General features: G+C 33.3%; 1 protein-coding gene across 4 annotated transcripts in view; it reads left to right on the top strand.

The window, feature by feature from the left end:
• Positions 1-18438, top strand: part of tup (LIM1_Isl and LIM2_Isl domain-containing protein tup) — a 291256-nt gene that overhangs the window by 64053 nt on the left and 208765 nt on the right. For all 4 annotated transcript variants that reach the window (XM_085811104.1, XM_085811106.1, XM_085811105.1 and 1 more), the window contains exon 2: positions 7484-7673. In XM_085811104.1, coding sequence (XP_085667230.1) covers positions 7484-7673 — 190 coding nt within the window. The remainder of the gene's footprint in view (positions 1-7483; positions 7674-18438) is intronic.

Below are 18438 nucleotides of genomic sequence, written 5' to 3'. Positions count from 1 at the left end.
ATCCAGTTGCTTTTGCGAAGGTAATTTTTTTATATATTTTTATACAGGGTTTTAGATAAATCAATTTGTTAAGAATTATGAATGTTCTCGCGCTCTTTTGGTGTAAATGTCGGCACGAGGGCACAACGTATTGCTCCTATCTCTCGTTCGAAATGTCTCATCTTTCTCGTGCCAAAAATCTAAATAACTCTTTAGTGGCATGCAAATTAAAATATGGAGGACAATAGTTATTCACCATCTGAATTTGGTTGTCGTCTCGTGTCGACTTGTCTGAGTCTCGTGCCTTCCCCCAGTCCTTTTAAATGGGCCAGAGTGTAAAGAAGTATTGTGTTTCTCAACGTGCACTGACAAAATATGATGTTAGCACATCCAAATAAAAACTAGAAAATCCGGGCACCGGCGAGGACACAGTTGATTTTTCATGTTTCCTAGTAGGTAAAGTTAAGTGCTTTTCTACGACGTGATATAGATTAAAGTTTAGTATTTATGGCATTTTTAATATCATAAACACTTTGTAAAAAATCGATGGGTCTGTTATGATTAGTTTTGTAAACATTATTGTTTGATGACGGATAAGTTTACTGGAAAAAAAAAAATCACAAAAATCTGAAAGGTTTTAGATTTTAAATTACGTCCAGTTAATTAATAAATTACGTACATTTTTGTAAAGCATTTATGAATTTTTGATTAAGAAATTCGACGGTTTCAAAGCAAGCAATAGCAAACACTGTACGAATTTTTTTTTCAATTTAAGCGCGCGAGACTGTACCGGAAATTCTAAAAATATGCTTTTTTTAAAAAAAAATTATTTTGTGATATCGCTGTTGAGCTAAATTTTATGGTTTAAGAATTTTATGGAAGAACATGATATTTAATAAATAAAGGTAACCCACGAAAAGTTAAAACAAACGTCCTTTGGGCATAATATAAAATTCGAAAGCCTTCTGATTTTTTTTTAAATTCTTTCTTTAAATATTGCTGAAATTAAAAATAAACTGAGTTAAAATGTACTATGGAAATTTACACAACAGCCTCTTCTTGATTGAATAGATGACGAAAAGTAAAATATACAATTTCCATGTAGCTAATTTTTCTTCCCCCCCCCAAAAAAAATACAGCACATTTTTGTAAAATGACTTTATTAAATCATTATTATTAAAGTCACTTTATGTATTTACTCTATCTTTTTGAGTTACAAATGAAAAGGACAATAAGCTTTTCTCACATATCTACACGTAAACATTTCAAATACAAATGCATGTTAGATTAAGTTATGTGACTGAAAAAACAACATTAAGCAAATACATTGAGGAAAAGAAGCTCGTCGTGAAACCTAAGGTTACTGATAAAGACATAACAAGCCTAGTCAGCTGTCTTGCGAGTTTATCTTCTCAGAAAAACTGTCTAAGAGACATTGGCTCTTTTTTGCACTACATATGATAAGAACACGAAAATACTCAGGTAATCCGCCCATTTAGCCAGGAATCGAGCGCAAGGCGAAATTATTATCACTAGTTAAGGATTTCATTCATTCTGTCGTTGATGGACTTGTGACATGTTATGCTGTTTCTTATTAACTTCTGGTGTAAATGAGAACTGTTGAAAATTTATTTAATGTTATGTTTCTTTCTTATGAGCACTGTAAAATGTTACTAAAAGATTCAAAATTTAAGCAAAAATTAACGTGATTGATTATTTTTTTCCCGGCGCCTGTCTCGTTACCCTACTTCCATAAAAACCCCTGGAGCTAATGAGTGTATGTGCTTATAAGGGCCTTAAGTAAAATGATCGTGGGAAATTTCCTGTATCAAATTCTTGTTTTAGTTAGTCCGTTCGCGTCCGTGAAATTTCTTCCATGAAGAACCTTTTTTACTCATTTTTCGGAAAATTTCTTCATAAAATTTAAACTTTAAAAAAAAATTATTTAAATAAATCTTGCTGTATTTCTGCTGTTATATGTATGTATATTAAAAATTTCATATTTCAACCTGTTTATATTATAGCCAAAGTTAATAATAACTCCTGTCTCCTTTCATTATGCGATTATTTTCTCTTCACTTCTTTGCGCTAAGGAAGTTTTGTAACAGCAAAAAAATTCGGGTATTTTATTTCAAACAAAATGTCCGTTTTGACAGTTCTCGAATCCATTTAGACGATTATTTTTTTCGTGACATTTATACGTACGAATAAAAGAGACTGTTTTTGAAGAAACTAATTGAAACATGGATTTAAAGTGGATTCAGTTTTCTTTTTTCCTTTGATGTCTGTGCTTATGTATGTATCTGTCTTGCATAACTCAAAATTGACTAGTCGTACAGCTTTGAAATTTCGGATATGGGACTGCTAAAACATCTAATTGTGCACCTTCGTTTTTATTGTAATCGGCAGAACCAAGCGTGCCTGTGTATATATAAGATAATGTAAGATATAATATATATAAGATAATGTAAGATATAATATATATAAGATAAATATGTGCGCGTATGTAGATATAAAAAATAAAAATGATGTAAATCAAAATTAACCCTGGAATTCTGCCTCTCTGTTCTAAAAACCGTAACTTTTCTGGACCGCGTTACTCCTAGATCGATCCATCTTGCATGATTTGCGTTATGCTGACGACGTAGTTAACTCAAAACCTGACCTCAAAATTTTGAGAAGCGAAACCTCCCGAATCTAAACCAAAAATTTCTCTTGGTGAACCTTCATATTGGATAATTGCGCACTTTTAGCTTCAGCTTTCCTAAAGGTAAGATGTTACTTCCCTCCGTTTGTCGTGCTGCTAACTATACCATTATCTAAAATATGATACTTTGTATAAAATTATGGGCTGCGTATTGGCGTATTGTGCCCATGATCATGTGTGATGAAGAATATATTTTTGGTAATTCGTTCGTATCCACCAATAACAATTTTATTTAGTTGGGCCACGTCTATCTTCAAGTCTTTCTTTAGAGTATTATCTTTTTAACTATGCAGTAGTCTGCTCAGGATATAATGCAGAGAACCAACGTCAGTCTGTTGCAGCTTACTCCAAGTCATCCTACTACACATATATATATATATATATATATATATATATGCATCCACTTCTCTTTCCCGACTTAGGCCTTCCCCGGCCTTTATTTTCGCAGTTATTGGCCCTAATCATATATCCTAGTTACAGAAGTGTTTTAATGTCGAAAATATTCATATTTTTGCACTATCAAGTTTTAAAAATAAAAACTGAAGAGTGAAAAAAAAAAATAAAATCTGAATCTTTCAGATTTTACATTACTCCCAAAAGGGCTTTTTTTTAACGTTTTGAGTGTTACCTTTATTTATTAACTATCATGTTCTTCGCACTTAAGCCATAAAATTCAGTTCAACAGCATTATCACAAAATATTTAAAAAGAGCATATCTTTAGATTTTTCGGATAGAGTCTCCCGGGCTTGAGATTAAAAAAAAAAAAAAAAAAAAAAAAAAAAAAAAAAAAAAAATCGCAGTGTTGCCATTGCTTGCTTTGAAATCGTTGAGTTTGTTAATAAAAACTTCGTTAAACTGTTACAAATAGGAAATCGAAAATAAAACAAATTCCAAATTCGAGCTTCCAGATGCCCGCATTTGAGTGAAGGACTACGTTCTTCAAGGTTTGATGGCTCTAGGTACCGCTCTTTTACCACAGTGCGAGAAAAATACATACATTATGCAGATTCTTCAATATTTAATTTCTTTAAATATAAGATAGGGCTGTAATTTTTGGTGACAACAGTTTGAAAAGTGAATGAACGCAAAATGCCAAAACGAAATTAATAGCCCTTCTGGACTACCGACCTTTGGAATAATAGTTATCGGAAATTCGCGAAATCTAACTTTTAATGCGGTTTACCGGTTCCTATACCTATATTTGGGAGAGAAGTTTGACTCCCGTACGACAAAAATTGACGGGGCTATTTAATTGGAAAATTTGTAATTTTTGTGTTATTTTCAACTTATCTTGAGAGATCTCTTAATTAAGTTAAAATAATTCGAAGAAATAAATTTAAATGAAGTACAGGTAATACGTATAATTTAATATGTCGTACAAGGAGGTTATGTGGTGTCCACATATATTTTTTTTATTCTAAAAACAGTAAAATTATTGTCATAAAACATATTGAAATGTTTCATTCCAGGATTAATGGATATAATAATACCTGTATTTTACGCAATGCTGATAGCTGATATTTACTTACATAAAGGCAAAGTGAAAGTAAAATTTTTCTCCTATATTATACAAACCAAAACTTTTATTAAATAATAATAACAAAGCGATACTACGTTTCTCTCTACCAAAACAATTCTCCCATTTTCAGGTTTAGAAGGTATATATTGTCTACATTGTCTGTATTTTTGCCCATAACTGGTTATTATCAGATCTATAACTGTAATGTTAGCTTGATGTTTTGTTATCTTATCTATACACGAAACTTTGCTCTTGTGACACTGGATTGTGATTCTTAAGTGAAACATATCATTTTTAGAGTAGAAAAGTACTAAATGTATCATGTTCACTTATCACAGATTTGTGGTAAGTGAACATTTTACCATAAAACAATGAAATTATTCTTATCAAAAGAACTATATTGGCAAATTTTTACTACAAAATGAATGTCTTCGTATTTCATTGCTCATATCAGATAAATTTGGGCATCTTCGTTTCTCTGAAGAGTGCAATACATGTATTCATTTTATCAAAAACTATGTATTTAGTATTTTAAATATAATATATGAATGAGATGAAGGAAGGGAAATACTCCTCCTCGGTAGAAGGTTTCTAGAAAATTAGAATTCCAATTAAAAGTATCTGATGTTTTTACCGTATGACTTTGTTGTAAGAATATTAAAATATACGCATTTTATCCTACCTTACACTAAATATATATTTCTCATTCAATTAATTCAATACCCACTTCGCGACAAGGCAAAATTGCATAAAAACCTGAAAATAGTTTTATTAAAAAATATAGAAAAATATAAAACACCAAATGCAGTTAAAACAAGAAACAACTTTACAATTAAATTAGAGTTTCTACGTAAAAACAAGGAATTCGGAAGAGGCAAAAAGGCAGATTTTTCGGTGCATAAAACTGAAAGTTTATTATTGTTCTCACTCGGCAAAAAGACGCTGAATGTGCAGAAACTGACTTAATTCACTATTCTTCTAAGTTTCAAATGTAAACAAATATGGCTGCTATGGTAAAAAAAAATTAGCTTAGCTGCACTTGAACAACTTTTAAACATATGATCGACATATAGGCTATTTCACTTTCAAATGTCAGCAATTTTCGTATGTCATTGTTTAATTTCTATACTAAAGCTACCAGAAATGATGGGATTACTAACTTCGGTTGATGTGCAATTTTATTATTAATTTCCGACTATTAGCTCACACTCTCCCTATATCTTGTTCAAATTTTCAATCGTTAATAAAATACTTTTTATTCATCCACTCAAGTTCAAATACATTTTTTTAAACTTGTAGTGGATGACACTTGATGTTAATACAGTTTTTTCACATAATAAAATCAATTCCTACTTATTTATTCCTGTTTAGCCGAACTAAAGCTATATTATTTTTTTAAATATATTATATTACAAATAATGACCGTTTTTTAGGAATTCTTACATGCTGTAAAAATTAATTTTATAATAACTTATAAATAAAAGTACATGATTGTGATAAATGGGATTGTCATATTTAACAAAAATAAGTGGCAACAGTAAGACAGAGTTTTAAAGATTTTTAAAGTGTATGGAATTAAAGAATTATAGTTTTATAGAGTTAGATAAAACAGATGTAATGTCCCATTATGTAGCAAAAATTCTCCCGATATTTGTATGTTAACGTGATAAAAATATATGTTTAAAATATAACCCTTTAAAATGTCCCTTGCTTATTAAAATAAATAAATAGCACTGTAGATTATGCAGTAATATATGTAGGAGGAAACCTCTTCGCAGCAGGTTAAGCATATGTCACCTTGTGTGGTGGGAAATCATTAGATGGAATATTAATTGAAGAACTGGACTGCTCGAAACACGCTGGAAAGGTTTCTTGAAGCACTACACTTGAAGCCTGACTACCTTGAAGCACTTGAAGTTAATGAAGCGCTACAAGGGGGATAGAATAAGAAATTATAGACCACCATCAGCTTCATAAATTAGAAACGAAAAAATATTAATAATGTAATAAAAAGTAACTAAAATAAAATTTTTCTTTGTTGATTTAAGAAGAAATTGACTTGAAAAAAATTGTATTACTTGTTTCTTTGCATATCTAGTGTTCTGAGCTTAGGTTATCATGCGCATATACATTCTAAAAGTAGATGCGCACTCGTGCTGGGGATTTCTGGGATTTGCAAATAAAATTGGATAGGAAAGATGAAAATGCCGTTGCGCAGGATTTCATAACTGCCCGGATTAACCAATTAGAAAGGCCGGTTTTTGCCCACCCATGGACTAGAAGGATGAAGGTGCGTTATTAGGTCTTACATTTCTCTTGAGTCATTAAGCCTGCAGGGATATTAGATTATATTAGATTATTTCGAGACAGGAGACATGAAACTGGGCAATGCCCTCGCCGGGATTCGAACAAGGACCTCTCGAATATGCGTCGAGTTTGCTACCGTTACACCATGAAGGCATTCAGAAAGAAGGGAGAAAATACCTTAGGGAGAAGCATCCTTTCTTCGAATTCTGCATATAGAATGTGAAAGACAAAGTTATCCCTCCACCCAACTAATGATTGAAATCTCTAACTACATAGAGGATTCAGTCTCGTTTAAATAGAAATCCTGAAAATGTTCAACAGTAAGATGCTCGAATGTAAGCAGTAGTACATTTGAGAAACATTTCAAGGGAAAGAAAGCAATGCCAAAGGGAGTAAATATATTAAAAAGCAAGGGGAAAATGTAGTTCTTCAAATGCAAATTATGAATAATGTATTCTTAAGTTAAATAACCTCACATGCATATAAATTTAGGGTCATTTTTCTGAAGTATAATAATCTGCCATCTAATGGTGAATAAAAAATGTAGCCTGTCTGTCTAGCAGATACACCCATCGGGTAAACGAACTGTTGTGTATGGGAGGGACTTTATTACTGTTCGTTATTCTGTATGCCAATCCAATTAAACTGGCATTGTTATGCGTACATTTTAATCTTCTGGTAAACATGACGGCTCGGGTTTCTGAGATAATAATTGGACAGTAAAAATGCTGACACTCATATCATGTTTATGCATTTTAATTTGATATTTTTTTAAATTGTTATGTAATAGTTTTTATTGTATAGTTATATAAATTGAAATTATTTTAACAAATATTATTTAAGAGGCAATTATCCGCAGCACTGATGACTTATATCATACTAACAGTTTTTTTTGGGGGGGGGGGTTGTTGTCGTTTTTATGTTGCTTTGCAAGGTAGTAACATAATGCTTCTTTTTAATTCTTTTTCAGAAAAGCGGCGTTCCTCTACCTGTGTTGGCTGTAAAGCTCCAATAACTGACCAATATATTTTGAGGGTGTCTCCAGACCTAGAATGGCATGCAGCATGTCTCAAATGTGCAGACTGCCACCAATTCCTAGACGAAACTTGCACGTGTTTTGTAAGGGATGGCAAGACATACTGCAAGCGAGATTATTTTAGGTAAGTCAAATTAATCACTTACTTGACTCTGTTGTAATTTGCTCGGAATTAAAAAAATATATATCATAAGCATATAGTGCATTCAGATTGCATGTCAAGGACTGTTATGCAACCAATAAGTTTTACACACACACATTCAAAGGAAAAAAAAAAAAAAATCATCGTAAATCCTTCATACTGAAGCAAGATTATTTTCCAAGAAATCAACAATACTTCTTTTCTTGTTAAAACATCTGAAGGTCAATATTGACCTATGACTGAAAAATGTATTCAATAGAGTAGTGAAACATATTGCACAACTTTTTGCACCCTTTGTTATACAAACTCGTTTTGAATGCTTTGTTAAATTTTCTCACAGGTGTTGAAAAAACACATTTTGTTCAATATTTTAATATCAGAAGGCTAGTGTAGGTAAGTCTGGAAATAAAAAGAGAGAATAAATTTCAAAATTGTGCTGTTGAAATAATTTTCAGAAAATTTTTATCTGATTTCTATATATGTAAGGTTGAATTTAATTGAATCTTAAAACTAGCTCTCGTGTAACTTCTCTGTTTTCGGAAGACTTATCGTCCTCGCATTTAATTGGAAATCTAGAACTCTTAAGGATATAAACAAGAGGTAAAACTTAATTAACAGTTTATTATCACAGCATCTTTTAAATTTCCATTCTGACAGTGCTGACGAGAGAAGCAGAAAGTATAAGAAAGAATCAACATAAAAAAATGAGTTATCTAAAATAAAATAAACATGGTCCATCAGCGGCCGAGAGGTGAAACCGATATACACTGGTAGTTCGCTACGGGTTTGAATTTCGCTGAAGGAACTGGCTGCATGGTAATTTTTGTGGTTTTTCTCATGTGTAACATAAATACAAGCTAATTTCCCTTACAATTTCCTCCACGCGAAGGTTTCCTTTCCCTTAGTCAGTTAGCCTTCAGCGTTTTGCCCTAACTTAAGTAACCCAAAACACGAAAGAAACCTTACACAGTTGAGAAATAACAGTGAAACTTCAAAATAACAGAATCGACATAAAATTTAACAGAAATTTGAGGCTAGAAAGGAACGTTAAAAAAAGAATAATGCATTTGTAATGAATAGAACAGAGTGCATTTAAGAAATAATATAACAATTCAAACACTGAAATTGTACTGTGTCATAAACAGCTACATTATTGTTTCCTTATTCTATTATTGCTACTACATTAACTCTAAAATGTACCAATCGCAAATGGATTTCGCAGTTAATATATGTAACGAATGTCGCCCAACCGGGATAGTGATTTTGACTACCGTACCGTGACTACGGTAGTCATTATCCACTATCCCATACCAAAGGGCCCTTTTCCGAATCTCTGAGAAATAATGGATGTTGTAAATCTACAGTGTCTGTGTGGCATGAGGGCACTCTAAATATACGGCGATCCGAAAATACTCTGGAGAGTTTGGTGGTAGGGGAAGAGGGGGCTGGAGACCCACGGACCTGTCACCCTCTTTCTCAAAATCGGGGGCGTAACTGAGCTGCAGTCAGACTGTCACCTGTATGGCGAGCAAGGGGACAACTACTTAAAGCTATATTTTTCTTTGCTGTCCGAAAGCGTATCGATGAAAAATTTAAACTGTTGTGTAGTTTTGGTCAAATTCTATTGAGGAAATTATATCGTGATGTATGGCTTTTAATCATGAGTTAAATGGAGAAGGAGTATATGATTATGTGCTCCATTACTAAATTCCATCTGCATTGTCTTGATAAACATAGGTACATTTTTTAAAAACAGCATTCTTAAACTTTTCATTAAAATCAAACATTAAATTTTGCTTTAATTAATAATTTTTAATATTAAAGTTTTTCGTCATCCTTTCTCCTCCCTCCTTGTTCTTATATGGACCCACCACTGCCCTATCGGTAAATTGGCTGAACACTGGTAATTCAATCCGGGGCACGAAACCCGGCGAACGGACTGGCTGCGTGATCTTTTTTGTGTTTTTCCCCATATGACATGAGAAAGTTTCTCTTAAAAGTCCTCCACGAAGGCACCCCTTCCCTTAGGCAGATACCTCGCGCGTGCTTTGTCATAATTAAATAAACCAAACCCTATTTTTATATAAAATATTTCACATTTTTTAGAACCTTTTACAAATTTGATCCCAGCAAATTTAAGATGCGTCCTATCGCTAAGAAAAAGTAAGACTTTACGAAGAAAAGTTTGAAAATATTACCCGGCAAGATTATATCTTATTCAGTGGAGTACTAATTAACTTAAAGATCCAAAAAGATAAAAAAAAAAAAAAAAAAAAAAAAAAATACTAAGCTTTTTGACATTTTATAATATTTGTTACAAATATTTAACTTTTATTTTAAATGACAGAGAATTAGAAATATTTGGAGTGTGTTTACTACTTCAAGTCAGATTTGAGAATAAAAAATATTACTTAGATTTAAATGTTTCCGTTAAAAAATTACCCAAAACATTTTTACAAAATTCTTGATAAATGGCAGCATTACGACACTCTTTACATGATTTCTTCATTAATTAAATATTTTACTCTGCTTTGCAGAACATTTAATTAACATGAAGAAATCCATAATTAATCATTCATTGACTCTTTAAAAGCAATAATTATTGTAACAGAAAATGAATTAAAAAAGAGTATATTTCTTTATTTTCTTTTCTCTGAATTTTTGAAATCATCAAAATTAATTCTATAAAATTTATTTTTCTCAGATAAATATTTATATTTATCTGAGAAATTTATATTATCTGATATTTTATATTATTATCTGATATTCTATAAAATTTATTTCTTTTATGTATTCATTGTTCTTGAAATGTGAACAACATTTAGAATAAAAATATGAATTTTGTTATCTTTAATTGCATTATATATTATTTAAAACTATAAATGAATTTAAAAAAGGAAATTTTTGTAAACACGGTATATATCATATTTTTAAACTCGAAAGTAAAATATAAAGTTCTTAAAAATTAGACAAATAGGAGTACAAGGGATTGATTCAGAGAACAAACACTCTATGTCATGACTTGGTTTTGTGTGTATGATTATGGCAAAGCCTCGAGGGCCATCTGCCTAAGGGGAGGGATGCCTTCGTAGATGTCTTTCTAAGGGAAACTGGCTCGTATACACGTTACACATGGGGAAAACCACGAAAACGCCCATGCAGCCAGTCCGTTCGCGGGATTCGAACCTCGGACCGAACTACCTGTGTTCAGCGACTTTACCGCTCGGCCGCTGGTGAGCGAATTGGTTTTGACACAGCATTTAACTCATGTAATATATACAGTAAACCTGTAAGATATACAGCTCATGTAATATATACAGTAAAATCGTAATATATGCAGCCCATGTAACAGTATATGCCCATTATTAACAGCGTATTTATTTAAAATCTGAAAATAATTAAAAGAAAAAAATCTGATGTGTACACCACATGACTTCCGTGTACGGAATATTAAATAATACGCATTTACTAATTCAGAAGTCAATCTTAATTATACGCATTTTTTCCTGCATTTCATTTAACCTTATTGGATTGAATTAAATCTACTTCGCCGATAGCGCATAAACCACAATAGAATAAATGCATTCTTTAAAATTCACTCTAGTATTTGTTTACCATAGTGACACTCTGGCGCTAGATTCACTTAACAGTATTATATTTCGTTCATATTATAACTCATAATGCACAAAATTTATATCATTTAAAGAATTATCTTCTTAAAGAATTATCAGAATTATCTAATCGTTGCCACATGTTCTATTCAAAAAGCTAGAATGATGTATAAAAGAAATTAAGCAAACAAAACAAAAAAGGAACAGTTTTTCACAGACGATTGAGTATTTCTCATTCAATTATTTCAGTTCTCACTTCGCGAGAAGGCAAAAATACATAAAAAATCAAAATATCTATATTAAAAATTACGAAGTAAATCTCAAACACTTATTTCCTCGAAAAAATTCCAGAAAGGATTAAGCATGATTTAATTGGCAATAATAAATGAAGGCGTTATCTTTGTTGTTGCGAAGCTAAGTTTCTCTAGATTGGCAACAAATCCACTAGTCTGCTGTTTCAAATGTAAACAATCAATGGCCGCCATAAAAAAAAAAAAAAAAAAAAAAAAAGGCTTAGCGGCACTTAAGCAACTTTAAAATCGTTGATAATTCTAAAAATATTGCACACAGTTTTACTAAAGGCATAAAAACCTTAACCGGAAGATAAGAACAACAAAATTCAATCATTTTTAAAGCAAAAAATGCACAATTTACAAACATATAAGAGTAAAGAAACTGAGCTCACTGAGCCGAACAGAGTGGATATATACATAAATATATTTATGTACGTTTGGTGCGGCGGATGGCAACCAAAATACGAGGTGCACATCTACATGTTATAGCAGCCCTATATACAAAATTTCAACGTTCTGAGGCTGCTCGTTTTTGGGTTATGCGAGATACGTACGTACAGACGCCTCCAAAAATTCTCTTCAGAATTCATTTTAAAGCAGTTTTATGATTTTTTGGGAGGAAAAGAGTCTTTTATTTTGTGATTACGTACAGATGTTACTCAAAAACATCGTTAAATTGCATTCGATAGGGATCAAAATGGATATTTTCATTGAAATAGGCTGCCTGAAACTTTTCGCGATAGCCATACTTCCTTTTTACTTCGTACAAAGAAGTAATAAAGACAGTAGAGAAAAATCTTCAGATCAATTCCACATATAATCAAGAATATATCTGATACCCAATTTTCAAATGTGAAATACTTTCTGTTTAGCAACAGGGCCATCAATCAGTAGAACTGCGTCAAGAAGGATCAAGCAGCCACACGTCAAATTCCATTGTTAATTTCCTGGAAAAAATGTAAGGGTATCAAGCCCCTACTCTTCGCTCATGTCCGTAATAAATATTCTGTTGTATTACCTATGGATTTTTGCGCTTTTGAACTTTTCAAAAGCGGATTGTCCGAAAGTCGACCTACAACCCTCCTGGAACACTGGAAAGTTTTTCAAGAGGAATAAAATAAAATACCTCTTTTAATACTAAAAAAGGACTTGGAAATTACGGTGTAGAAAGATAGTAAAAAATAAGTGTATGAAATGGAACATATAAAATGCAAAAATATTGTGTAAATACAACGAAAGTCGTCTAAAAAGTGTGCGAACCAGAAATTATCTCTCAAATCCTTGGATTATTCTTGTAATGTGAAAGCCATGTTTTCCATCAACTGCTTTCCTAATAGACGCATGAAGTTAAAATAATTTTTTTAAAATTCTTATTATTAGTTTATTATTAATGGAAATCGATGCAAGGCTATATACATAAACACTAAAACTATCCTGAGATCGTATGCAGAAGTGCCCAGCATGAAAAGGAGGGAAACGATCAATATTTTCACAGTCAAGTTTCTAGCAAGTGGAATCTCCTACAACACGATAGCTCATTCATGGCAAAACTCGACGACTTAAATCACTAAGGATATAGAATACCTCTTCTAAACGACTCCCGATGACGTTATTTGGAAGAGAGGAGTGAGCGAGAAAGAAAAGGAAGAGAGGTAGCGCGCCCTATCGTATCCCGACCGTGAGGTCCCCGAGCTAATTTCGTGATTGGTCGGCCTCGGTCGTACTCTCCCTGTCATTTGCTTCCAGACATTATGCTTTTCGCTTTAATAGAAACCTCCCGACTGATGCTCATGCGCCTCCAGAATCAACTGTTGAATAATTCAAAAAGCTGGGATGGCTCAGCGCGGTTAGGAGCTCTAGCAGGCGAGGCGTCGGGGATTCCTCCTTGCTTGCAAGTCTTCTTCCTGAAGCCACGACTTACCCGGGCATAGCTTAAGATTTACCTGGAACAGTGACATAAGGCCACCTGTAATTCCTATCTCAGGTGCAGCATTTGGGATTCATTTGGCATCAACTGCGATTAGTTTGTGTTTCTAAACTTCATTCTGGTCTGTTTTTGAGTCGCTAAACTTCAGAAGATGTTTCATTGATCAAATATGATTGTATCATTTCGTAATTTTTCAGTTTTCCTTGATTTTTTTTTACTTGAAAGATGGTTGTGACAGCAAAAAGATATTCCACCTTTTTTGTTGGGAGCAATACATTATTGTTGGTGATAATCTTCATATTCAGGATATAGCAAAAATCTAAGGCCTCCATGAATAATCATCCGTACATCTATTGCTGGCTTGAATTTTGGACACTTTTGGGTAATAGGTCCATCCACTAGGAATATTGATTGGCTATATATTCACCTATCCCTTACAACCAAGTTTGATCAAAGGTACTCATCCCCCCCTACCAGGTGACTGATTTGTGAGTCTAGTGTCCTTTTTGCCCAGCTTTCCGATCTCCCCAATCCCTTCAGAAAACTTTCATAAACTGCTTTGATTCCATTCCGTAAAAATCTTGGCACATTTACAATTACCATGTCGTATCCGAGATATTAAATTAAGCACAATAGTCGTAACAGCAGAATTTCTAACTATCGTACCATTGAGGGGTACGAAAGTAGCATGTGATACTAAAATGCAAAATTAATTTTAAGTGTAAATTTTTAATACATCAGTTGACCTGTTTGTTTTTTAATCATATGAGAAATCATTTTGCTATTGCATGTTCCCGCCAGTGCTCTGTGGTGGATACGACAGAGCTCCCAACCCGTCGAATAAAACAGACACATTTTGGAGTTTTCATTTGATGCCTTTATCGGCCTTTACGGTAAATCAACAATCTGAATTAGTATTATTTCTTTCAAATGTAGTTATAGAAAAACTTTTGATCTGTAAGAGGTGAAGAAAATGCTGCGAAGAAACTTTTAAAGACAACGTTGAAAAGGAGGAAAAGCAAAGACTTTGTCATCTTTCAATGAAATTTCAGTTTAGTAAATTCAGTCGTCCTGGTGATTTTCAGCCTAGTTTTTTTTGGGGGGGAGGAGAGGAGGGGGATGAAATTTGGTTTGATTTTAAATGTTTTAACCCATTTTGAAGATATGTTGAACTTTCTATGAAAAATATGTCCTCATGTGTGAGTAATGCACAATAGTGGTCGAGCGGTAAAAACCACTTAACACTGGTATTTCAGTCTGGGGCTCTAGTCTAGCCGAATGGGCTAACCACATGGGCATTTTCGTGACTTTTCCCCATGTGTAATGTGGATACAAGCCAGTTTCCTTTAAAAAGTCCTCCACGGGGCATCCCTCCCTTTCCATGTACTGCTAAATAACAGAGCAAGTAATAAATAATGAAAAGATGTTGGAGTAATTGTGTTTAATTTTGCGTTCAGTTTATAAATGGCATATTTCTGTTAACCTGCACAATTATATGCACATTATTTATTAATTTCACTTTCATTATGTAGCCGCTCAACCGGTATAGGGTTAGCCACACTGACTGCCGTACCGAAGGGCTTGGGTTCGAATCTCGGAGAGGGCATTAATGTTTGTAAATGTAGGTGAGGCATGAGGGCACTCTGTATGCGGCGAGCCGAAAGCCCTCTCTAGAGGTTGGGGTAAGGGAAGAGGGGGGACCCTCGTACCCGCCCCCACCCTGAGTTGCTCTCCAATAGAATTGCATGGTGCTCAAGGGTTTTACCAAAGACAGGCGCAATCATGCACTCCTTGCCACGATGAATTTCGTGGGCTTGTTCTGATGTTATTGTCAGAAAACTGAGATAAATCACAACAACAGCACTTTCATTATGATTTAAAATATTTTGAAAAATAAAACTCCTTTCTTTTAAGCATTCCGAGGATTTCATCAATATTAATTTTAAAAAAAATTTAAATAACTAGAGCATTAGGTAATTAAACATAACCATAAGTATATCAACTTAATACAAAGAGCAATATTTCACCCAACTTCCTAGCGTGCCTTCGTAGTGTAGTGGTCTGCACACTGGGCGCGTATTCCAACGGTTCGATTCCCGGCGAAGGCGTTGCTCATTTTTCATCTTTTCTGCTTCCAAAAAAATCCGTAATGTCTCTGCAGTAGCTCCCGAACTAAAAGGGTGGTGGATGATGAGTCTCCACACCCAGGATTTGGCGATCGTGTTCCCTACCCTAGTCGCCCTTTAAAAAGGGGGAGTATATAAGGTATTTCTCTCGCCTTCCTAGCGTGCCTTCGTGGTGTAGTGGTTCTGCACGCTGGGCCGGTGTTCCAATGGTCCGAGGTTCGATTCCCGGCGAAGGCGGTTGCTAAATGTTCATCTTGCCTGCTTCCAAAAATCCTAATGTCTCTACACAATGAATTATATTAAGTTTGTTTTGTATCAATATCATGTTGTATCTAACTTAATAACTTGAATAATGCATTATGAACTAACTGATCAAAATTTTTAATTTGGAGTACTTTGTGAATTCCATCGGCGAGCAAAGAGGAAGCTCTACTTTGTTCCTTCTTAGTGACGGAAAGGATGTGATAAGCAGTTGTTTCACTGACTTTCATTATCCATGGCAATCATATGTGCCAAGTTTTTCATGGATGCATTTTTTCATAACAAAAAAATCTGTGTATACTTATCCAAATCTGAATTCCGCTTTTACGATGAAAATTACTGTATCAATTTGCTATTAAAACAGGAAATAGCTTTTATAAATCTTCGTTTTAGATAAACAAACTTCTTTCACTTAAAGGTAATACATTTTACACGTTTATTCGTACACTCGCTTCATCAATATGTCATGAATCGTATATTTGCTTAAAATTGCTCAAGCAAATCAAGCTTAAAACGTATCATGTGACTTCTTAGGGCTGCTTGCTTGAGTAATTTTAAGCAAATGTGTAGATACAGTCGTACTGATGGTGTGAATTAGTGTGAAGTAATATTTGTTTAGAGTTAAAGCAGTTGTGAAGGCACGCAGGTAGACGAACATTTAAGTAGATATTAGGAAATACATTCGAGCTACCTTTTGTAGCTTTAGAGGTGGCTGTAGATTGATGAAGCACTGCGGTCTATCCCAATCTGAGGAGAGATTTTAGCACAGTTATTTAAAGATCTGAATATTATCGTAGTAGAGAAGAATTTTGAGCCAAATAGGAAAGAGGAGCTGCTATTCCATTTGCTCGTCACAATTTCATTCGACTCTTGAAAGAACACAAGCGATAATTTTTTGCGGCAAAATACGAACGCTGAAATTATAAATACCATGAAATGTCGTTTAACCTTCCAGCACGCGTGCCTGGCAATTTTACATGAGCACGCACGCGTCGTATTTTTTACGACATCCGTTATTTTACGGTTTTTTTGGCACGAAAAACGACAGAAATGAGTGAATACTGATAATAAATTTGTTAAGAAATAAAATATTAATCTTATTACTGCAAAATACAAATGCTTTCACATTCAAATATAAGTAAGTTATTTTTTCATTCTTATATTACTGAGATAGAAATGCAATGATGTATTTCCTTAAAGAAAATTTTAAATTTATTATTTAATAATTATATTTTACAATCGAAGCTAGTTTTAATATTCATCAAAGGCAAGTGTAGACAATAAAAAAGGAAAACACCTTGATAGGAAAAAAAAGTAAGTTTAGCTTTACTTACTTCTGCAAGGAAATTTACTTCTTACTGGTTACAAAAACGCACTTTGAACTAACTTTAATGTTTTTATTTATTTCTAAAAAATAGAAATAAAAGAAAATAAGGAATGGAAATCGCTATTGTTCTCCCATCCAAAGGTTTCCTTTACTTCATCAGATAATTCTTGAAGAATCCGAGCAAAATCAGCTGGTTGCACATATTTTTTTGCCATGAAAACCGATACATAATTTACATAGCCAAATGTATTCAAATTAAAATAATACACGGCAATTAATAACACAAAATTACAAAATATTTGAGAAAAAATATTTTCCGAATTTTAAAACACGACCAGGCGCGTGTCGTAACTTTTACGAAAAAGCTGCCACGTAGCACAAAAGCCCAGTTAAAAAAAAGAGTCAAATGACTTCCTGTTGGCACATTCCATGATAAGGGGAAGGTTAGAAAGGGGGGAAAAGGAATGACCTTCAGACGTTTCAGCTTCGATATGCGAAAAATGTGCACTAAAAACTGAATTTGTCGTAAATTTTGCGCATAAGCGCGTGCTGAAAGGTTAATGCTTTTATTACGTAAAATAGTAGAAAAAAGAAGGCAAACATTTATACAGCATTTCTTATACGAAATTAAATTCCGCTATGGGTAAAAATAAATGCAACAAAAAATCATATTAGGATTTTCTGCCCAAAGGGGCGTTAGACCAAAAGAGCTATTAGTCTCAAAACGACATTTTGCATTGTTTCACTTTTCAAACTGTTGCCACCAGATATTATCGCTATGCAATATATTCATAAAATAATGATGAATCTGCATGAATGTTTCGCGCACTGTGAAAAAACAACGGTACCTAGAGCCATCAAATTTTGAATAGCATAGTCCTACAAGCGAACATGAGCACTTAGAAGCCCGGATTTTGAATTTGTTTTATTATTATCTATTTCAAATTTTGTAAAAGTGTAACTAATTTTTGAGTCAAAAAACTCGACGATTTCAAAGCGAGAAATGGCAACACTGTACGGAAAAAAACATTTTTATCCCCAACGCGCGAGAATGTCTATCGGAAATTTTAAAGATATGTTGTTTTGCTAATTTTAAATATTTTGTGATATTGCTGTTGAAAGGAATTTTAGTGATTCAAGTGTGAAGAGCATGATATTTAATAAACAAAGGTAACATACAAAACATTATATATATATATATA

This window comes from Stegodyphus dumicola, chromosome 2 (genome assembly GCF_044657685.1).
Source record: "Stegodyphus dumicola isolate Sdum_Otavi_A_Nest chromosome 2, ASM4465768v1".
Lineage (NCBI taxonomy): Eukaryota > Metazoa > Arthropoda > Arachnida > Araneae > Eresidae > Stegodyphus > Stegodyphus dumicola.
The sequence above is the reverse complement of the archived record's forward strand: the minus strand, read 5'-3'. Positions and strand labels throughout refer to the sequence as shown.